Here is a 24215-nt window from a genome sequence, read left to right as displayed (position 1 = left end):
CTTTACTCATCTCTCTTCTCCTAGTAGAGATTGTGGTCTCCTCAGGTCAGTCAAAGCTCTTCATCTTTGTTAGTGATTGTCAGGAAGGTGGGGGGATTATCAGGGTGGTATACCAATGAGTCCTAGGGGAAGGAAATGAGATGGAAAGGAGGTGGAACTGAACCAGAAGTCGGTATTGTTGGTATGAGAATATTTTATTGAGAATACACAAGAAAAAAATAATACGTATGTTAATCAATAATAAAGATCTACTGTATCTTCTAAGGTGGTTGTCAGATAAAAAGAAACAAAATCTGCATCTAAAAAATAATATATTGTATATAGAAAGTAAAAAAGTAGCTGTTGAATAATACGACTAAGCACAAATAAAATCAGAAAACATTCAGATACAGCCACCAATGGTCACCAATCCTTCAAGTCACTTGTCAACTTTGAGCCGGAGACTTAAGCTGGCCCTAGATGGCTCCCATTTCTACCAATACCTGCTGAATCAGCTGAAATTGGAGAAGTTGGTGGCCCTGTAAGTTTCCCCAGTTGGAGTTCTTTACATACGGTGTGCTTTGTTCTCATACAATTTCCAGGCTGACAATCTGGGGAGACGTTTCAATTCCTGTCATTATAGTAAGTTGGTTCCATTTCCATCTCCATCTGATCCCTTCTCCTTGTCTTCCTCTCACTCCGATTCTTCTCATCCTTCATCTTCCTCAGGTCATTGACTATAAAGATGAGGAGAACAGTGTAGAGGACAAAGACCGCAATGGGGGACAGGAGGTGACGTATCCCAGGCCAAACTTCTCCTAAATGGAGATAATGGGGTACAATGAGAGAGTTGTACAGAATAGTAAATATTAGATATGAAATCCAGTCAGATCTTCAGTACAGCAGTGTCAGTATAACAGGACAGAACACAATATTATAGGGCTGCACCATCTTTAATGCATCTTTTAGGGTGCGCCCCCCAAATCTCTGTTAGTATAACAGGACAGTCACACTGGTAACAGGGCAGAGATTCTGGTTGTCTTGATAAGGACATAGCCAGCCATTTAATAACTCATCCAGTAAACATGGAGGATAGAAGAAGGTCAGATTATCATCACTCAATGACAGCGGGCCGAGTGAGGACATGACTATGGGAGAGAGTCACCAGCCATTGTTCTATGTGTAACCAGTTGGCTCCGAGCGGCCGCATATTTGCATGCAATAGAACCAGCAGTGCTGTACTGAAAGCGCGTGCCGTGAAAGTTCCCAATCGCTCCTTGCAATCTGGAGACTTCTGATCATGTGGCCGCCATGACAGCCAATCACAGTGGTCACGTGGCCAAAAGCCCTGCCCCGCCTCCCAGAATAGCAAACCCCTTAAAGGGCCGGCGGTAGCTTGCACCAAGGGGTTAAACCTTATAAGCCATAGCAGGGTCCCACATACAGCATGGTGGGTTATGTTTTATTGGGTTTGCTGATACCATGGTGTGTTCTTTCCTTTAGTTTTCTATGTAAGGTGTTTTTGACTAAATGGCTGTGTGTTAATTGTATAGAATTATTGTTAGATAAGTGATATGTTTCTGTTCTAGGTTCTCAGTGGCAGTCTGTCCAGCTGTGTTTTCATATTTCTTTTGGATTACACAATTTCTGTTCTCCTTTTCTCTGAGCTCCGCACCGCTAGACAATCCCTTAGTGACACCTCCATTCCAATTTTGATCTCCACCTTAAACGTCTATGTCTACAATTTTATTCCCAGAACAATAAACCCGGAGCTAAGCAACTTAAACGTAGATTGGCTCATGCCAAAATCCCCCATCTCACTGATCATTCCGGCACCCGACACACCAACCCTAAAGATATTGCTGACCAATTTCTCTCTTTCTATGCCAAGCTATACAACCTCACATCTTCCACCACGGCACCAACTCCTGCATTTGCTGATATTGAGAGCTTCTTAAATAACTTGCAGTTATCCTCACTTCCACAGGACCAGATACATTCTCTTTCATCCCCTTTCACACCATCAGGAGTAGATAAAGCTATTGCTTCGCTTCCACCTCATATGGTCCCAGGGCCTGATGGTTTTAGTAACAAGTACTACAAACTATTCTCCAAAATTCTTACCCCTCACTTAAATGATTCATTCAACCATATCGCCTCTACGGGCTCCATACCTGCAGAATCCTTACAACCCACTATCACCACCATTCCAAAACCAGGCACACCACATGATGATCCTACCAGCTACAGACCCTTCTCCTTACTGAACACCAACACCAAGCTATTCACTAAACTTCTAGCTATGCGACTCTCCAACATCATCCCCTCCTTAGTACATATCAATTAGGTGGGTTTTGTGGCTGGCAGACAAGCATCGGATGGCACTAGGAGATTTATTGATCTATTGTAATGGGCAGAGCACCATCGAACACCTTCTCTGCTCATCTCCCTTGATGCATAGAAAGTGTTTGATAGAGACGACTGGAAGTACCTTAGAGACATTTTCCAAAGATTTGGCTTCTCTGGAACGATCATGAAAGCCATCTTATCGCTATACTCTTCCCCCAGCGCTAGGGTCATAACATCAGGCATACTTTCTGACCCTTTCCACATCACCAATGGGGCACGCCAGGGATGTCCACTTCCCACCTTAATATTTGCCCTAATTATGGAGCCCCTGGACCAATCCATTCCCACTAATCCCCTTATCTCGGATATTGAAATCGGTTATCACTCGCATAAAATCGGCCTCTACGCTGATGATGTGATTATATCCCTCACTGACCCTGTCATGTCTTTACCTGAACTCCATCACACCCTGGACCTAGATCCAGCTACCAGACAGAGAATTAACCTCTTTCTCATGGACCCCTAATTCTTCCCTTTCTTACCTGGGTATTCAGCTAATCTCTCCCTCTTCTCAACTAATCTCTCTCAATTTCTCTAACCACCTCTTAAAACAATACTAGACCCCCGTTATACTCAAGCATCATGGGCAGGTCAAATTGTCCCATCTAAGATGTACCGACTTCCACATATACCTTACACCTTTAGAAGGACCCCCTTCCCTTCCTTCAAGTGCAACACAAGAAACTCCAAAATATCATAACCTCATATATCTGGAATGGAAAACACTCACGGCTTAGACGTAATACACTGTGTACACCTATCCCCTCTGGAGGTATGGGTGCACCGAATATCTCTAGCTCTAGCTCCCAACCTATGCTGATCTGAAGTGCTTTATCTCTACACCACCATGGGGAGCGCTCTTATCTCCATATCATCAAAACCACCTTTTAGGACATGAAGAACAACTCTTGAAAGCACTAAGGGAGGCATAATGGAGAAGACACGATAGAGGAACATGGTTGAAGAGACAACCTGAAGGAGACATGAAGGAGAAGACACAGTGGAGAAGATGTGGTAGAGGAGATATGTTGGAGGGACATGGTTGAGGTGATAATGTGGAGGGGACATGGTGGAGGAGACCTGATGGAGGAAACACAGTGGAGAGGACATTGTGGAGGAGATATGGTGAGGAAAACGGGGTGGGGGGGGGGGGGCACGAAAAAAAGGAACATGGTGGGGGAGGCATGGAGGAGCTGATTTAGTAAGGGAGTAGAGAATATTCACTCTACAAGGTACATTTTAAATGAGCTTAGCGAATGAAGTAAAGATGTGCAAGGAAAAAATAAAAAGACAGGATATTTCCTTATACCCAATCACTAAGAGAAGTGGAATTCATTGTACAAAGTGAAGATGTTCAACTTCTTTAGTAAATCCACCTAATGAGACACTTTATTGAATATGATGAACCCAAAGGATTGATATATCGATAGAGATCTCTACTTCTTTATCTCAGACAATTAAATACAATTTCCTTTATGGATGGAGATGGTGAATTAGATGATTATTTATAAATTTACTTTCTCTACAGATAACTTGATGACCTGAAACTTAAAGAAAACAGAATTTCAATGAAGAGTGGAGACGGGGGAGGGGTTGGTTGTATTTCCCAGATTGGATACAAAGAACCTTTTTATTGATATAAATCTCATTTACTGGATTGCAGACAAATATATATTGTCAGGGATTTTATTCAGGGGGAGCGCAGTTCTGGGAACCTCCAGCACTGAATGTGTGTAATGGAAGGGGGGTTGGGGTGTGTTGGAGGGTCTATTGTTGCTGTCTGCTGGGGGGGTCTATTGTCACAGGGGATCTATTGTTTTTTGGGTGGATCTTTTATAGCTGGGAGGTTTATTGTTGCTAATGGGGGGTCTGTTGTTGCTGTGGGGTCTTATGTTGCTGGGAGGGAGAGGTGTATTGTTGCTGGCCACTGGGAGCTCAATTGTTGCTGGTGGAGATCTATTGTTACTGGGGGCTATTTTGTTGTGGGGGATCTGTTGTTACTGGGAGGGATCTACTGTTGCTGGCTGGTAGGGGGTGGAGCCAAGGGACGGTGTCTGGAGGTGGGTAGGGGGCGGAGACAAGGGGTGACTCGGAAGGAGGGGGGTATCTACACCTGGTCTCTCAGAAAAAAATCTCTTTATATTGTCATCTACAGACATTTCTCCATCCACTTCTGATCTCTCCTCACCTGGACAGGTGACCCCGGCTCTGCTCTCCTCCGACCGGCTGACCTCATTCTCCACAGTACAGGTGATGTTCCAGGGCCCCGGTGACTCCACAATGGCTGTAATGTTATTGGTGGATGCGGAATATCTCTCCTGGGATTCTCCAATCACAGATAGATGGATATTCGGCTTAGTCCCCTCCTCCACCCTGCAGGAGATCTCAGCGCTGCCATTCCGGAGACATGAGACATGGAGGAGCGGAACCGATACTGGAACTGAGAGAGACAATCATTTCCATTGATCAGATCCAATATATACACAGCATGCCCCTCCCCCATCCTTACCTATAATCAGGTGTGCAGACATCTTCCTGGAGACTGGAGGAGATAGATTGTGTCTGTGTGCACCCCTCCCCCAACACTAAATCCCCCCACTAACATGACACCCATTTTCTTCAGTCATGTGACCCCCATCAGGGTTGTCACCCCCACAACTTTTATTTACTTATTTAGAATCTACAGAAGAAGCTCATTATATTACTGACAACCTGAAATATGACAGAAACTCCTATTAGAGACGACTCTTTTATAAGAGGTGACACCTGATTGGCTGCTGTTGGCATAAGCTCCGCCCTCCATTGGGGATCTGTCACCCCCCCCCCCCGCCATCAATGGTCACATCTACCACATGGGGACCCCGAGCAGAAGGCACAGCACAGTTCAGATCACAGCAACTTCAGGAGGGCTGAGCACTGCAGATGTGACTCCACAGGGAATGGTGAGGATGGGGCAGTAATCAGAGGACATTGTACATACGTCTCTCCCAGATCTTCTACTATATAATGTATGGAGATAAAGACACGGAGCGGGGAGGACACTGCTAGGACTGGGGTTGGGGGTTGGATGGACTTGCCTTCTACATGGACGGTATATATAAAGACACGGAGCGGGGAGGACACTGCTAGGACTGGGGGTGGGGGTTGGATGGACTTGCCTTCTACATGGACGGTGTATATAAAGACACGGAGCGGGGAGGACACTGCTAGGACTGGGGGTGGGGGTTGGATGTACTTACCTTCTACATGGATGGTGTATATAAAGACACGGAGCGGGGAGGACATTGCTAGGACTGGAGGTGGGGGTTGGATGGACTTACCTTCTACATGGACGGTGTATATAAAGACACGGAGCGGGGGGGACACTGCTAGGACTGGGGGTGGGGGTTGGATGGACTTACCTTCTACATGGACGGTGTATATAAAGACACGGAGCGGGGAGGACACTGCTAGGACTGGGGGTGGGGGTTGGGTGGACTTACCTTCTACATGGACGGTGTATATAAAGACACGGAGCGGGGAGGACACTGCTAGGACTGGAGGTGGGGGTTGGATGCACTTACCTTCTACATGGACGGTGTATATAAAGACACGGAGCGGGGAGGACACTGCTAGGACTGGGGGTGGGGGTTGGGTGGACTTACCTTCTACATGGACGGTGTATATAAAGACACGGAGCGGTGAGGACACTGCTAGGACTGGGGGTGGGGGTTGGGTGGACTTACCTTCTACATGGACGGTGTATATAAAGACACGGAGCGGGGAGGACACTGCTAGGACTGGGGGTGGGGGTTGGGTGGACTTACCTTCTACATGGACGGTGTATATAAAGACACGGAGCGGTGAGGACACTGCTAGGACTGGGGGTGGGGGTTGGGTGGACTTACCTTCTACATGGACGGTGTATATAAAGACACGGAGCGGTGAGGACACTGCTAGGACTGGGGGTGGGGGTTGGATGCACTTACCTTCTACATGGACGGTGTATATAAAGACACAGAGCGGGGAGGACACTGCTAGGACTGGGGGTGGGGGTTGGATGGACTTACCTTCTACATGGACGGTGTATATAAAGACACAGAGCGGGGAGGACACTGCTAGGACTGGGGGTGGGGGTTGGATGGACTTACCTTCTACATGGACGGTGTATATAAATACACGGAGCGGGGAGGACACTGCTAGGACTGGAGGTGGGGGTTGGATGGACTTACCTTCTACATGGACGGTGTATATAAAGACACGGAGCGGGGAGGACACTGCTAAGACTGGGGGTGGGGGTTGGATGGACTTACCTTCTACATGGACGGTGTATATAAAGACACGGAGCGGGGAGGACACTGCTTAGACTGGGGGTGGGGGTTGGATGGACTTACCTTCTACATGGACGGTGTATATAAAGACACGGAGCGGGGAGGACACTGCTAGGACTGGGGGTAGGGGTTGGGTGGACTTACCTTCTACATGGACGGTGTATATAAAGACACGGAGGGGGAAGGACACTGCTAGGACTGGGGGTGGGGGTTGGATGGACTTACCTTCTACATGGACGATGTATATAAAGACACGGAGCGGGGAGGACACTGCTAGGACTGAGGGTGGGGGTTGGGTGGACTTACCTTCTACATGGACGATGTAATCATCTGTCTGTATACGGTGTCCTGTAGAATTGTATATATCCACACTGTATCTACCGTCATTCTCCGGAGTCACATTGGATATGATGAGACTTCCATTCTCTGATAATCTTGTATTGGGGGAGGGGACGTGGTGAGATTTCCTCAGTCTACATCCCCCATGTTCCTGTATTGTGATGTAATAATGTCCGGTTGGGTCATTATAATGCCAATCAATCCGGTCACATCTCCTTGTATCTGGATGGTTGAGGGTGAGATGGATTCTGATGGGGATGAGAAGGTCAGATCCCGGCCGCGTGAATATTTCCTCCTGGACATTTCCTGCACAGACAGAATACAGATCCCAGTTAGTGATGGCCGAACGGTTCGCCCGGCGGTCGTTTCGCGGCGAATTTCGGCCGTTCGCTCGACTATTGGCGCCGTTCGCCCGGCGGACTTTCGTGTTTAATGTGTTAAAGGACTTTGACCTATGATGACACATCCATCATGGGGTACAGGACAGCCAATTGAGACATGACAGCACATGGACACTTGGACATTCCCCCTAACTTATAAATAGACCCGATCCGGCGGCCATTTTACATTCTTTCTTCTGTCACTATAGGGAAAGGTTGCTGTGTGGAGTAGGGAGAGATAAACCACTAGCTATTTGGTACACAAAAGTTCTTTTCAGGACTGGTATAGGTGTTAGGTGTATATAGGTTTGCTGTGCTACTGATTGTTGCAGCAGCCTGAGTGTCTTTTGTCAGTTTAGAGAAAGGGACAGAGCGCTGTGTCTGCTGCTATTTTAGGGACAGCCAGATTAGTCATCATCATCATCATCATCATTAGCTGTTACTATCAGGTCCACAAAAGAGCTATTCCAGTAACCACTAATTGTTCCAGTCTCCTCTGTTTTGCCAGTTTGTATAGGGACAGGAAGGAAGCAGTGTGTCAGGCAGTGAGGGTCAGTTTAAAGACTTGCTGTTACTATTAGTTCCACAAAGGTTCTTTTCAGGACTGGTATCAGTGGTATGGTAATAGGCTTGTACACGTATAATATTCTTTCTTCCAAACATAGAAAGAATATTATACTTGACTGCTGCCCTTCTGCTGCAGTCTGCTAATCAGTCACAACTCACTTGTTCCACAAAGCTCTTTATCAGGACTGGTAACTTGGTCTGTCTAGGGTGCTACAGTACATAGGGTTGAGTGCGGTACAGTCTGCTGTTCTGTAAGGACCGCTATCGGTCCACAATACATAGGGTTGAGGTGCACCACTGCTGACCGCTGCCCTATACTGCAGCAGTCCTTCAGCAGTATAGGGACTGACGTACAGTCTGCTAATCAGTCACACACAACCTACTTGGTCCACAAAGGTCCTTATAAGGACTGGTAACTTGGTTAAGGGTGCTACAGTACATAGGGTTGAGTGAGGTACAGTCTGCTGTTCTGTAAGGACCGCTATCGGTCCACAATACATAGGGTTGAGGTGCACCACTGCTGACCGCTGCCCTATACTGCAGCAGTCCTTCAGCAGTATAGGGACTGACGTACAGTCTGCTAATCAGTCACACACAACCTACTTGGTCCACAAAGGTCCTTATAAGGACGGGTAACTTGGTTAAGGGTACTACAGTACATAGGGTTGAGTGAGGTACAGTCTGCTGTTCTGTAAGGACCGCTATCGGTCCACAATACATAGGGTTGAGGTGCACCACTGCTGACCGCTGCCCTATACTGCAGCAGTCCTTCAGCGGTATAGGGACTGACATACAGTCTGCTAATCAGTCACACACAACCTGCTTGGTCCACAAAGGTCCTTATAAGGACTGGTAACTTGGTGAAGGGTGCTACAGTACATAGGGTTGAGTGCGGTACAGTCTGCTGTTCTGTAAGGACCGCTATCGGTCCACAATACATAGGGTTGAGGTGCACCACTGCTGACCGCTGCCCTATACTGCAGCAGTCCTTCAGCGGTATAGGGACTAAGAGTTTTGTCACAGGGTGATTTAAAAAATGACAGGCAGAGGAAGAGGCAGGCCCTTCTGCAGGGGTGGTAGGGGTAGGGCAGGAGCACCAGCCTTGAGCCAAAGTGGGAAGTTGCAGAAGGTGCGTTCAATTACTTTAAAGGACGCACCAGACTTGGTTGAATGGCTCACTCAGCCTTACTCTTCTGCACCCTCCTCATCCTCTCGATCTGCACCCTCTTCTTCATTCTCTGCTATGTGCACCCCCAAAGACACTACCACCAACAACACCCCCACCAACAACACCCCCACCACCACCACATACCTTCCTATGAGTCACAGGAATTATTTTCCGATCCATATCAAGAGGACATTTCTGATGCACAGCCACTCTTGGTATTGGATCAGGAAGAGGAGGTAGCAACAACCGCTACTCAGCAGTCTGACGACAGTACCCAGATCAGCCCAAGGAGGAGGTTGGTCCCCGGTGTTGCTGCCTACTCCGAGATCTCTACTTATAGCGGTGGGGAAGGTGACGTTGATGATGACGTGTCTAGTGATGTCACGTGGGTGCCCACAAGAGAGGAAGAGGAGGGGAGTTCAGAGGGAGATATGGACCAGCAGATAGGGAGGAGAAGCAGGAATAACTTACATTGCACAGGAGGGACAAAGCAGACTGCAAATGTATCAGGAGCGAGTCATCGACCATGTGCGGTCACATCTGGCGCTCCCAGGACACCGGCACATGGCTCCGCAGTGTGGGCTTTTTTTAACGTGTCCGCTGCTGACAATAGCGTTGCCATCTGCAATCTTTGCAGTCAACGCATTAGTCACGGTAAGCCCAACACTCACCTAGGGACGACCGCCTTAAGAAGGCACATGAGCAGCCATCACCGAGCCCAGTGGGAGCAACGGAACACACAAAGCCACACTGCAGGCTCTCACCGTCCAACCTCGTCTTCTACTTCTCCTCTCTCCTCACAATTGTCCTCCACTCCACCTTCCATCACGCCAAGCTCACGTTTTTCTGCAAAAAGGCAGGCTTCCGTGGGCCTAATGTTCGAGCGTAAAAAAATGATGACGCCGGATAACCCTTTTGCCCAGCGGTTGACGGCTGGCTTGTCAGAACTCATAGCCCGCCAACTACTGCCATATAAACTGGTGGACTCGGAGGCCTTTCGCAAATTTGTGGCCATTGGAACACCACAATGGAAGGTCCCAGGAAGGAAGTATTTCTCAGAGAAGGGCATCCCAGAGCTATATGGCCATGTTCAGCGGCAAGTGAATGTATCTCTGGCACACAGTGTCGGTGCCAAGATACATCTGACCACAGACACGTGGTCTAGCAAACACGGGCAGAGAAGGTATATCACTTTTACTGCCCACTGGGTGAACCTTCTGACGGCCGTCAAGCATGTAACCCGTGGCACCCGTGTAGATTTGGTTTTACCGCCACGGATTGCATGCAGGCCTGACTCTTCTTCTCCTCCTCCTCCTACTCCATCCTCCTCCCTCTCCTCCTCAGCTGACTCCTCCTTTTCCGCTGCTAGCGTCTCTTCCGCTGCACCACCCAAGCTCCCCAGAACCTATTCGACATGCCAGATGAGACGTTGCCATGCCGTGCTGCGTCTGTTGTGCCTGGAAGCCAAGAGCCACACTGGCCCGGCACTCCTTTCAGCTTTGCGTTCACAGGCAGATCAGTGGCTAACACCGCTCAATTTGACAGTTGGTAAAGTGGTGTGTGACAACGGTGCCAATCTGCTTAGCGCATTGAAACAGGGCAAAATCACGCACGTGCCATGCATGGCACACGTCTTAAACTTGGTCGTGCAGCGATTCGTTGTCAAATACCCTGGGGTCCAGGACATCTTGCGGCAGGCAAGGAAAATCTCGGCCCATTTCAGAAGATCTTACACGGCCATGGCTCGCCTTGCTGACATTCAGCGGCGACACAATCTGCCGGTCAGACGTCTTATTTGCGATTGCCCGACGCGATGGAACTCAACCTTCTATGTGCTTGATAGGCTGCTCCAGCAGAAACGTGCAATTAACGTCTACCTGTATGAACTCTGCGGCAGAACAGGTTCTGGGGAGCTGGGTTTTTTTTCACCGCGCCAGTGGCTGCTCATGCACAACGCATGCAGACTTCTGCACCCATTTGAGGAGTTCACCAAACTGGTCAGTCGCAGCCATGGCGCCATCAGTGACACGGTACCTTATGCCTTCTTTATGGAGCGTGCATTGCGTCGTGTCATTGATCAAGCTGTGGAGGAGCAGGAGCGGGAAGATGAGGAAGTCGCAATGCTGGATGAATTCCCAGGGGGGGCTACTCTATCTGAGACAAGTCAACAACAGGAGTCTGAAGAGGAGTCAGAGGAGGATGGTGCCGGGGCGGATGAGGAGGAGCAAGAAGAGCATGCTTTAAACCTTTCTGGGATCCCTGTTGTGCGTGGATGGGGAGAGGAGAATGAAGAGGACGACATTATCCTGGATGATGAGCAGGAGCCAGGCCACCACACCGCTTCCACTTTAGTGCAAATGGGGGCCTTCATGCTCCAGTGTTTTAATAGGGACCCCCGTATAAAAAGCATAAGGGTCAAGGACCAGTACTGGGTGGCAAAATACTAAGACCCCCAGTACAAACACAAAATGGCGGAAATGTTACCGCCATCACAGAGGGCTGTCAGAATGCAGCACTTCCAGGCCGTGCTTCGAGAAATGCTGCATTCTGCTTTTGCGTGCGCTGGCAGAGGAGCAATTCCCACTCCCAGAGAAGGAGTTGCGGGTACCAATCCAACAGCGCCTGCAAGAAGAGGCCGGTTTGAAGATGTGTTGGTGACTTCGGATATGAGGTCATTCTTTCAGCCGACCCATCGACAGGTGTCATCCGGATCCAGCATCAGGGAACGCCTAGACTGTCAGGTGTCCGACTACATCGGGTTAACGGCTGATGTGGACGCTCTGAGGAGTGATGAACCCCTGGACTACTGGGTGGGCAGGCTTGACCTCTGGCCAGAGCTTGCCCAATTTGCAATGGAACTGTTGGCTTGCCCCTCATTCAGTGTCCTGTCTGAAAGGACGTTCAGCGCAGCAGGGGGGATCGTGACTGATAAGCGTACTCGCCTAGCTCACGACAGTGTTAACTACCTCACATTTCTAAAAATGAATGAGGCATGGATCTCGGAGGAATTCAACACATGTGACCAGTAGACCATGTATATGTCTATAAACAATTTTTTTAATCAAGCACACAGACCTTCTTTCTTCATTTGGCTCACTTCCTTGTCCGAAAAAAGCACACCGTACTATATGCCCGTACCCTCCTCTTTGAAGGGGTTGAGCGGTGTCATATTTCTACTGGGGCTGCTTATTATGAGGGGCTCCCACCATCCCTGTGCTGTGCTGACTTCCTCCTGGGGCTGTACCTGTGCTGTGCATATTTTAAGGTGCTCCCACCATCCCTGTGCTATGCTCATTATGAGGGGCTCCCACCATCCCTGTGCTATGCTCATTATGAGGGGCTCCCACCATCCCTGTGCTATGCTCATTATGAGGGGCTCCCACCATCCCTGTGCTGTGCTGACTTCCTCCTGGGGCTGTACCTCTGCTGTGCATATTTTGAGGTGCTCCCACCATCCCTGTGCTATGCTCATTATGAGGGGCTCCCACCATCCCTGTGCTGTGCTGACTTACTCCTGGGGCTGCTTATTATGAGGGGCTCCCACCATCCCTGTGCTACGCTGACATCCTCCTGGGGCTGCTTATTATGAGGGGCTCCCATCATCCCTGTGCTATGCTCATTATGAGGGGCTCCCACCATCCCTGTGCTATGCTGACTTCCTCCTGGGGCTGCTTACGGTGCAGGTGTCAGTGCTATATATCACGGTGCTGATGTCAGTGCTCTCTGTCACGGTGCTGCTGTCAGTGCTGTATATCACGGTGCTGGTGTGAGTGCTTTATGTCACAGTGCTGATGTCAGTGCTCTCTATCACGGTGCTGCTGTCAGTGCTGTATATCACGGTGCTGGTGTCATTGCTGTATGTCACGCTGCTGATGTCAGTGCTCTCTATCACAGTGCTGCTGTCAGTGCTGTATATCACGGTGCTGGTGTGAGTGCTTTATGTCATGCTGCTGATGTCAGTGCTCTCTATCACGGTGCTGTTGTCAGATGACTCTATCACGGTGCAGGTGTCATTGCTGTATGTCACGCTGCTGGTGATCATCTCCTGCACCCTCTTCTTTGCCTACCCTGGTCCCTGACCTTCCCTCTCCTCCATTGCCTTCATGCGCTCCACAGTCCTGAATTGTCACAACAATTTCCCATATAAAAAAAGAATGCTTGTAGTTGTCAATCCCAGATTCACCTCATACATGTGTTATGTCATTGGCCATGTGGTGGGACTATGTGTGCACAGCTAATAATTATTTTGTGGCTGCAAATTTGACCTATAGGTTTGCGAAGTTCGCCTCCCATTGAAGTCAATGGGGCCCGCCGCAAACGTTCCGGTTCGCGAACTATCGGCCGCGAAACGTCCCGTCGGAAATTCGTCCATCACTAGTGGCATTTATTTCTGAGGTAAAAGAAAGCCCAAAGGTGTTGGAGTTGCAGTGTGATAGACATTTCTGTACAGTATAAAGAGGACCATCCCAACTCCACCAATGAGTTGTCAGCTGTCAATGGGCTTCCGCACTGACAGCTACATGTTTAAAAAACATTTGCCAGTAAAAAAAATTGTAAAAAAAAAAATGGTGTAGGGGTCCCCCCCAGTCCATACCAGGCCCTTATCCAAGAATGCAGCCTGGCAGGTCAGGAAAGGGGGGGCGAGTTAGCACCCCCCCTGAATCATACCAGGCCACATGGGGGCCACAACATGGGGGGGTGGGTGCTTTGAGGCAGGTAAGGGTGTGGCCACTTGGCAGACCCCCACAATCACAGCCCAGGGTTGTGGGGAAGAGACCCTTGTCCCCATCAACATGGATAAGGGTCTGCTATGGATTTTGGGGGGCCCCCAAGCCATTTTTTTCTATAGCCGTCTGACGGCAATTATAAATGCGATTCAAGTTGAATGTGATTTGACTTGTTATTTTCTTTATAAAATGTCAGTTTTGCTGCAGCAGGCTCTATACAGGGTAGAGATGCACCACTTTACAGGCAGACTAAGGGGACCCCTGGCACTGTATTTAAAGGAATTTTAAATTTTTATTGTTGCACTTTGAGCATCATTAAATTCCCTGCTCCTGAAAAAAAAATCACTTTAAAAAAATTGCATTGATACATGTCCCCCAGGGCAGGATCCGGACCCCCATACACCTTTTTATGGCCAATTGCTTGCATATAAGTCAAATCTACAAATATATATATATAGCGATAATATTTTAACCATAGTCATAAACAGCATTACTATATTAACAGTGCTAATAATTAACAAATTAATAAAAAAATCTGTGTGATAAAATTTCATACACACTGCTAAAACTTATACAGTTAAAAAAAGAGACATTTAGTTCATAAAGTCCCCAAGACCGTAATTCATAAAGTGCGGGAAGTGCTCAGAAACCCCCAGACTTTATAGGAAATCCTTTCGGCGAGTCTACACCACACCAAACCGGCAGAAAAAACCTTGTGCTCCATGTGACCCCCTTTGGTTGTCCACTTACCCCCTCAAGGGTTAATATCGGCACTTCACAGATCACCACTTGTGTTGCTCAAACAGGTTGTCGGAGAATGGATAAAGGTAAGTGCTCATCAAATTATTCCTCAGCTGAAGGCTCACTTTCACCACAATCTCATTTATAATCCAATAGGTCATGTGAAAAACACAAACACAAGAAGATCCATAGTGTGATCTGTTTAATAGATCAATCGCACTCCACACACAATTTAAAAACTGCTTACAATGTAAACACTTGACTCTTTCCATAAACTATCAATCATACGTGTCCAGTAGGGATGAGCCGAACACCCCCCGGTTCGGTTCGCACCAGAACTTGCGAACGACCCCCGCGTTCGTTACGAACGTTAGAACCCCATTGAAGTCTGTGGGACTCGAACGTTCGAAATGGAAAGTGCTAATTTTAACGGCTAATATGCAAGATAGTGTCCTAAAAAGGGTTTGGGGACCTGGCTCCTGCCTCAGGGGACATGGGTCAATGCAAAAAAAAGTTTTAAAAACTGCCGTTTTGGCGGGAGCACTGATTTTAATGACGATTAAAGTGAAAAAAAAGGTGAAATATTCCTTTAAATATGGTGCCTGGGGGGTGTCTGTAGTATGCCTGTGAAGTGCCACGTGTTTCCCGTGTTTAGAACAGTCCCTGCACAAAATGACATTAAACGGAAATAACACCATTTAAAACTGCTTGCGGTTTTAATGTTATATCTGGTTCCTGCAATATGGTTGAAAATCATTGAGAAAAATGGCATGGGTAGCCCTCCCTGCCCATTACCAGCCTATTTGGGTCTTGTACGCATATTAAGGGGAACCCTGTACCCATATTAAAAAAAGGAAATGCGTGTGGCCCCCAGGCCCTATATACTCAGAACAGCAGTATACAGGCGGTGCAAACAAGACAGGGACTGTGTAGGTTTGTTGTGTTAAGTTGAATCTGTTTGTAATTTTCAACCGGTACATTTTTAAAGTGTAGCTCCAGTCAAAAAAACTATTTTTAAGCTTTTTGGAAAACATAGGGAAGGGTTATCACCCCTGTATAATTTGTTTTGTCGTCCATCTTTTTTCATCTCACTTGCTGCTGTCTCCTTGCGTTTGCAAGTAGGAGATGTTTGTAAGTTGGATGTTTGAAAGTAGGGGCCTGCCCTATATTATAGCGGTATGTACTGGGTACAGAGCACGCAGACAGCACGCACTATCTCCTAACACTACTGACTGCAAGCTCTATTATTAACCACTTGACCACTGGGCACTTAAACACCCTTAATAACCAGACCAATTTTCAGCTTTTGGTGCTCTCACATTTTGAATGACAATTACTCAGTCATGCAACACTGGACCTATAGGAAATGTTTGTCCTTTTTTTCACACAAATAGAGCTTTCTTTTGGTGGTATTTAATCACCTCTCAGTTTTTTTATTTTTTGTGCTATAAAAGAAAAAAGACCGAAAATTCTGCGAAAAAATGAATTTTTCTTCATTTCTGTTATAAAATTTAGCAGATTAGTAATTTTTTCTTCATAAATTTTGGCCAAAATTCATACTACTACATATCTTTGGTAAAAATAAGTACAAATTGGTGGATATTATTTGGTCTTTGTGAAAGTTATAGAGTCCACAAGCTATGGTGCCAATATCTAAAAATTGATCACACCTGAAGTACTGACGGCCTATTTCCTTTTTTTTTTTTTTTTTCACAAAATTGTCATATTATCAGGTTATTTCTCACACACAGCATATGCATACCACAAATTACACCCCAAAACACATTCTGCTATTACTCCCGAGTACGGCGATACTACATGTGTGAGACTTTTACACAGCGTGGCCACATACAGAGGCCCAACATGCAGGGAGCGCCATCAGGCGTTTTGGAGCACCCAGGACAATTCTGACATTTCTCTCCTACATGTAAAAATCATCATTTATTTGCTAGAAAATTACAGAGAACCCCAAAACATTATATATATATATATATTTTTTTTTTTAGCAAAGACCCTGGAGAATACAATGGTGGTCGTTGCAAATTTTTATCTCACACGGTATTTGCACAGCAATTTTTCAAACGCGTTTTTTTTGGGGAAAAAACAGTTTTGTGCTTAAAAAACAAACAAAAAAAACAGTAAAGTTAGCCCAATGTTTGCATAAAGTGAAAGATGAAGTTATGCTGAGTAAATAGATATCAAACATGTCACTCTTCAAAATTGCACATGCCCGTGGAATGGCGCCAAACGTCGCTACTTAAAAAATCCCCATAGGCGACGCTTTAAATTTATTTTTACTGGTTACATGTTTTGAGTTGCAGAGGAGGTCTAGGACTAGAATTATTGCTCTCGCTCTAACATTCTCGGCGATACCTCACATGTGTGGTTTGAACACCGTTTTCATATGTGGGCGGGGCTTACGCATGCGTTCGCTTCTGCATGCGAGCACATGGGGACATGGGCGCTTTAAAAATTTTTTTTTTTTTTTATTGTTCATTTTACTTTATTTATTTTAGTTTGAAATTTTTTTCCCCAAAAATATATTTTTGATCACTTTTATTCCTATTACAAGGAATGTAAACATCCCTTGTAATAGGAATATGGGGTGACAGGTCCTCTTTACAGTGAAATCTGGGGGTCAATATGACCCCACATCTCACCTCTAGGCTGGGAAGCCTGAAATAAAAAATAAAAAAAAGATTCTGGCTTTCATCGTACTGGCGAGTTGGTAGAAGCACCGGAGGGCGGTGAGGGGTGGGGGGCGTCTATGGCTGGGTATTTCAGGGTATCACCGAGTATGGCTGGGTATCTCCGAGTATGGCTGGGTATGGCAATTTATGGCAGGGTATTGCAGAGTATTGGCGGGGTATTGGCGGGGTACTACAGAGTAATAGCAGGGTACTGCAGAGTATTGGGGGGTACTCCAGAGTAATGGCAGGGTACTGCAGAGTAATGGCAGGGTACTGCACTGCAGAGTAATGGCAGGGTACTGCAGAGTAATGGCGGGGTACTGCAGAGTAATGGCGGGGTACTGCAGAGTAATGGCGGGGTACTGCAGAGTAATGGCGGGGTACTGCAGAGCAATGGCAGGGTACTGCAGAGTAATGGCGGGGTACTGCAGAGTAATGGCAGGGTACTGCAGAGTAATGGCGGGGTACTGCAGAGTAATGGCAGGGTACTGCAGAGTAATGGCAGGGTACTGCAGAGTAATGGCAGGGTACTGCAGAGTATTGGCAGGGAATTGAGGGGTTAAATTCGGTGAGCAGCGATGTGGGCACTGCAGATGCAGCCCACATCGCTGCTGACACCGATCTCTTTCCCCTCCGCTGTACCGATCGGTACAGAGAGGGGAGGGAGGAACCGGCGTCATAACATGACGCTGGTTTGTTTACAAGTGATCACTCCGTCATTTGACGGAGCGATCACGTGGTAAACGGCCGCTATGAGCTATGGACCCGGCTGTCACGGATGCTCTCGAGTGCGCGCCCCAGGGGGCGCGCGAGAGCAGAATTCTGGGAGGCCGTTAATTAACGGCCTCTCTGAGTTAAACAACCGCCCTGAAGCCGTTAATCGGCAATGGGCAGTTGTTAAGTGGTTAAAGCTAGATCACTAGCTATATAGGTGAGGTGAATATAGTGGTGTATACTGCGGTCAGGGCACAGACAACAACCACTACACAGCAGCAAGATAGGAAATCAGCCAAAAACGATTGGTGTGTAACTGTGTTGAAGGTACACAGAACACCCACTGCTTCAGATGCTAACACACTACACGAGGCCGCCTCAGAGGCGGCCTTATATAGTGTGGGGCGTGCACTACACAGCCTGAGCTATGATTGGCCACAGGCAGGATGCCTGTGGCCAATCATGGCTCTCCTCGCTGCTGGCGCTGCGATTGGCCAAGCATGCGGGGTCACAGTGCATGCTTGGCCAATCATGAGCCAGCAATGCACTGCGTCACCACAGTGCATTGTGGTCCGCGCGCGCCACTCGAATTTTGACGCGAACGGCCCAAATGTTCGGAATTCGCCGAACGCCCGAACAGCCAATGTTCGAGTCGAACACGAAGCTCATCCCTAGTGTCCAGTTACATCAAGTTAAATCTCCCCGCTACCCCACTGGGATTGTTTAACAGGCAGTGGCGGCGAGTCCCGGGAAAACTATGGTTAAAATATTATCGCTATATATATATATACTTGTAGATTTGACTTATGATTAATAACAGCTGCTTTCTTAGAGATATTGGTTGTTTTTCCATTGAGCGATAGGATCAGTAATATATATATATATATTATTATATTATTGATATTTGTATTATACTTGCATATAAGCCTTCAGAATGGGGACTTTTGATTTCTCACGTTCGGCTCTCATAGACTTCAATGGAGTTTGCTGTTTGGGGCAGAACTTTTCCCCTGTTCAGGAGTTCTGCTGAGAACCGAACAAGGGAGGGTGTTCGGCCCATCTCTATTTACAGGCAGCATTGGTGTTTGTGGGTTTTATTGATTAATACATTGCAGGGCCATCTTAATAGCATCATGGGCCCCTGGGCAATGTAATGCTCTGGGGCCCCTACAATGGAGACAGCGCAGGTAAACGGACATCATGTAGGTGGGAGGCAGACAAGCGGAGCTTCACATTAACTACATGAACAATCATTCTGTACAGCAAAGAAAGAAAATACTCCATATAAAGTAACAAAGCTGTCCTGTGCAGATCATATATCTGCTAGAATGATGATCAGGACAGTTGTAATAAGTATAGACACGGCCGCCAATACAAATCATGAGGCACCATCCAGCCTGACAGGACCTCAGATACCCCCAACATTGTAACCCCCCTCTACATCTTATATACATCCAGCACTCCTAACTGCACCCACCCCCCCCCCCCCCCACACACACACCAGGTTTCCCCTACCGTTGTTATCCTTTTACCACCTCCACACCCCTGGATTCCCAACCCCAAATAAATTACCCCCGAACACTGTGACCCCTCTACACCCCAGATATCCCCCAGCACTCTGACCCCTCTACACCCCAGATATCCCCCCAGCGCTGTGACCCCTCTACACCCCAGATATCCCCCCAGCGCTGTGACCCCTCTACACCCCAAATATCCCCCCAGCACTGTGACCCCTCTACACCACAGATACCCCCCCAGCACTGTGATACCCCCCCCAGCACTGTGATCCCTCTACACCCCAGATATCCCCCCAGCACTCTGACCCCTCTACACCCCAGATATCCCCCCAGCACTCTGACCCCTCTACACCCCAGATATCCCCCCAGCACTCTGACCCCTCTACACCCCAGATATCCCCCCAGCACTCTGACCCCTCTACATCCCAGATATCCACCCAGCATTCTGACCCCTCTACACCCCAGATATCCTCTCAGCACTCTGACCCCTCTACATCCCAGATATCCACCCAGCATTCTGACCCCTCTACACCCCAGATATCCCCCCAGCATTCTGACCCCTCTACACCCCAGATATCCTCTCAGCACTCTGATCCCTCTACACCCCAGATATCCCCCCAGCATTCTGACCCCTCTACACCCCAGATATCCTCTCAGCACTGTGATCCCTCTACACCCCAGATATCCCCCCAGCACTCTGACCCCTCTACATCCCAGATATCCCCCCAGCACTCTGACCCCTCTACACCCCAGATATCACCCCAGCACTCTGACCCCTCTACACTCCAGATATCCACCCAGCATTCTGACCCCTCTACACCCCAGATATCCTCTCAGCACTCTGACCCCTCTACATCCCAGATATCCACCCAGCATTCTGACCCCTCTACACCCCAGATATCCCCCCAGCATTCTGACCCCTCTACACCCCAGATATCCTCTCAGCACTCTGATCCCTCTACACCCCAGATATCCCCCCAGCATTCTGACCCCTCTACACCCCAGATATCCTCTCAGCACTGTGATCCCTCTACACCCCAGATATCCCCCCAGCACTCTGACCCCTCTACATCCCAGATATCCCCCCAGCACTCTGACCCCTCTACACCCCAGATATCACCCCAGCACTCTGACCCCTCTACACTCCAGATATCCCCCCAGCACTCTGACCCCTCTACACTCCAGATATCACCCCAGCACTCTGACCCCTCTACACCCCAGATATCCCCCCAGCACTCTGACCCCTCTACACCCCAGATATCCCCCCAGCACTTTGACCCCTCTACACCACAGATATCCCCCCAGCACTCTGACCCCTCTATATCCCAGATATCCCCCCAGCACTCTGACCCATCTACATCCCAGATATACCCCAGCACTCTGACCCCTCTACACCCCAGATATCCCCCCCCACCATTGCTACCCCCTATCAGTGTTGGTCATCTTACTTTAAAAAAGTAAATATTTAAGTTACAAATTACTTCCCCCCAAAAGTAATTGCGTTAGTAACTCGGTTACTACATTGGAAAAGCAATTCGTTACTCAGCAAAGTAACTGTGACAGGGGTCTCAGCGGTGGTACTTGAGGGGGTAGCAGTGGTATACTTGGGGGGGGTGGTAGTGGTGGTGGTGTACAGTACTTGGGGGGGTGGCAGCGGTGGTGTACTTGGGGGGTGGCAGCAGGGGTGTACTTGGGGGGTGGCAGGCTGCGGTGGTACTTGGGGGGGTGGCAGCGGTGGTGGTGCCATCCTCTCCCACCACCACCTTTGCCTCTTACTGATCCCATCCCCCATCACCACTGATCTCATCCCTACCAGACCCCCAACCCATCCTACACCCAACCCATCACTGATCAGACCTCCAACCCATCACTGATCAGACCCCCAAACCATCCTACACCCAACTCTTCACTGATCAGATCCCCAACCCATCCTACACCCAACCCATCATTGATCAGACCCCCAACCCATCACTGATCAGTTCCACAACCCATCACTGATCAGATCCCCAACCCATCCTACACCCAACCCATCACTGATCAGACCCCCAACCCATCCTACACCCAACCCATCACTGATCAGACCCCCAACCCATTCTACACTCAACCCATCACTGATCAGATCCCCAACCCAGCTGTGCAATAAATATGTCTACTTCTTCTGTGCTTTCTTTCAGTGTTAATGTAATCAATTATTAATGATTCTGGTGATGATTTTATGAATGTATGGCACCCAAACGGGCTTCACACATTTTGCAGGGTTGGGATAAGAGGAGTTTTGTTATCAGAGGTCCATCATAGATTGGGGAGACCGGACGAACACTTCTCCAGGGAAGGAACCTTCATAGATTCACAACTACCAACAGATGTTTCTGTAGCGGCACATTTCTGCAGCAGAGGACACAATGATCTCAGGATCATATCACTGATGGGGAACTTCAAATCACAGAAAAAGAGGTGGAATGACAACCTATAGACAAATCCCAAACTCCAGACTGTGGTCTGAACAGGGACAGAGATTTTGTTTGCTGCTCTGGTTCTAAAGCGGACCAGAAGTTCCATTGAAACAAAGAGCTGGCACTGCGCAATGTCTGCTCTGCAATACAATGCATTTGGAGTGATGTCATCACGCGCTGGCCAATGATGATGGTTTACTTTGGAGTGATGTCATGATGCCAATGATGATGGTTTTATTTAAACTCCAAACTATAAAATACTTCTCCAGGCTGGTTCAGTTATTAATATAATAGAATATTCTCCATGGTTACAGCCGTAATATACAGCCCTGATCAATAAAAGTATACAATGTATATAAGACTGGACTGGACAACCCCTTCAGAATCCTAGAAAATCCCGGAATGTCTATACTCACCAGAAGAGGCTTGGTGGAGGACACAGAGCAGGAGGAGAGCGGTCTGAGATCTCATGGTGAATGGGGCTCTCATGCAGCAAATGACACAGATAGAGAATGTATAGAGAGGAAGCTATGTGGTTGGGTCATTTCTAAGGGGACGAGTCTACAGGACAACCACATGTCATGCACAGAGGTAGCAGAATATCACTCGACCCCTTTCTATGCACATTATAGAGAGACGAGACATTTACACCATCACACAACAGCTACAAAAAGCTTTCATTTCTCTCCCTGAGATGAATTCTTGTTTCAATAAAAATGTCACTATTCCTCCCACTGACACCAATGATGGGGCACTATTCCTCCCACTGATACCAATGATGGGGCACTATTCCTCCCACTGATACCAATGATGGGGCACTATTCCTCCCACTGACACCAAAGATGGGGCACTATTCCTCCCACTGACACCAAAGATGGGGCACTATTCTTCCCACTGACACCAATGATGGGGCACTATTCTTCCCACTGATACCAATGATGGGGACACTATTCCTCCCACTGACACCAATGATGGGGCTCTATTCTTCCCACTGACTCCAATGATGGTGCTCTATTCTTCCCACTGATACCAATGATGGGACACTATTCTTCCCACTGACACCAATGATGGGGCACTATTCTTCCCACTGATACCAATGATGGGACACTATTCCTCCCACTGACACCAATGATGGGACACTATTCTTCCCACTGACACCAATGATGGGGCACTATTCTTCCCACTGATACCAATGATGGGACACTTTTCCTCCCACTGACACCAATGATGGGGCACTATTCCTCCCACTGATACCAATGATGGGGCACTATTCCTCCCACTGACACCAATGATGGTGCTCTATTCTTCCCACTGACACCAATGATGGGGCACTATTCCTCCCACTGATACCAATGATGGGACACTATTCCTCCCACTGACACCAATGATAGGACACTATTCCTACCACTGACACCAATGATGGGGCACTATTCTTCCAACTGACACCAACGATGGGACACTATTCCTCCCACTGACACCAATGATGGAGCACTATTCCTCCCACTGACACCAATGATGGGGCACTATTCCTCCCACTGACACCAATGATGGGGCACTATTCCTCCACTGACACCAATAATGGGGCACTATTCCTCCCACTGATACCAATGATGGGGCACTATTCCTCCCACTGATACCAATGATGGGGCACTATTCCTCCCACTGACACTAGGGATGAGCTTCGTGTTTGACTCAAACATTGTCTGTTCGTCCGTTCAGCAAATTCCGAACATTATGAGCCACTCGCACCAAATTCGAGTGGCGCATCATGGCCCATAATTCACTGCGGCATCGCAGTGCATTGCTGGCTGATGATTGGCCAATTATGCACTATGACCCACATGCTTGGCCAATCACAGCGCCGTCTGTACAGAGAGCCGTAATTGGCCAAATTAAAGGTGGATTTGGCCAATTATGGCTCAGGGGGTTTAGTACACTCCCCACACTATATAAGGCCGCCTGCGTGGCGGCCTTGTGTAGTGTGTTGGGGTGGCGGAGACAGATAGACAGAGAGACAGTGTGATTTCATTTGAGTTAGATAGAGCAGGCAGGAGGCTAGTCAGTTAGCTGCAATCAGTGTATTGCGCATATATATGCATCCTAGGTGTTGTGTGTGTGTGTGTGTGTGTACAGTGGGGATGGAAAGTTTGGGCACCCCAGGTAAAAATGTGTATTAATGTGCATAACGAAGCCAAGGAAAGATGGAAAAATCTCCAAATGG

At 48.0% G+C, this 24215-nt stretch overlaps 1 protein-coding gene across 1 annotated transcript; it reads right to left on the bottom strand.

Moving 5' to 3' along the window:
* Positions 1-310: 310 nt before the first annotated feature.
* Positions 311-22465, bottom strand: LOC143981497 (uncharacterized). The gene is made up of 4 exons (XM_077479364.1): positions 22411-22465; positions 7005-7343; positions 4577-4828; positions 311-797 (listed from the first exon to the last, which is right to left on the bottom strand). Exons 1-4 carry the CDS (start codon positions 22463-22465, stop codon positions 604-606), a joined length of 840 nt encoding a protein of 279 aa, XP_077335490.1. The 3' UTR covers positions 311-603.
* Between the last annotated feature and the right edge of the window lie 1750 nt (positions 22466-24215).

The sequence above is a fragment of the Lithobates pipiens genome, unplaced genomic scaffold, assembly GCF_037356315.1.
Source record: "Lithobates pipiens isolate NorthernLeopardFrog02 unplaced genomic scaffold, aLitPip1_a1.2 Scaffold_16, whole genome shotgun sequence".
In the NCBI taxonomy this organism is placed as follows: domain Eukaryota; kingdom Metazoa; phylum Chordata; class Amphibia; order Anura; family Ranidae; genus Lithobates; species Lithobates pipiens.
The sequence above is the reverse complement of the archived record's forward strand: the minus strand, read 5'-3'. Positions and strand labels throughout refer to the sequence as shown.

Excerpts from the sequence above, each read along its gene's own strand:
- LOC143981497 (XM_077479364.1), bottom strand. The coding sequence starts at position 22,465 with ATGAGATCTCAGACCGCTCTCCTCCTGCTCTGTGTCCTCCACCAAGCC. Across the intron at positions 4,829-7,004 it reads TTACATCGTCCATGTAGAAG|TTCCAGTATCGGTTCCGCTC; the intron begins GTAAGTCCACCC and ends TGTCTCTCTCAG. Across the intron at positions 798-4,576 it reads AGCCGGGGTCACCTGTCCAG|GAGAAGTTTGGCCTGGGATA; the intron begins GTGAGGAGAGAT and ends ATCTCCATTTAG.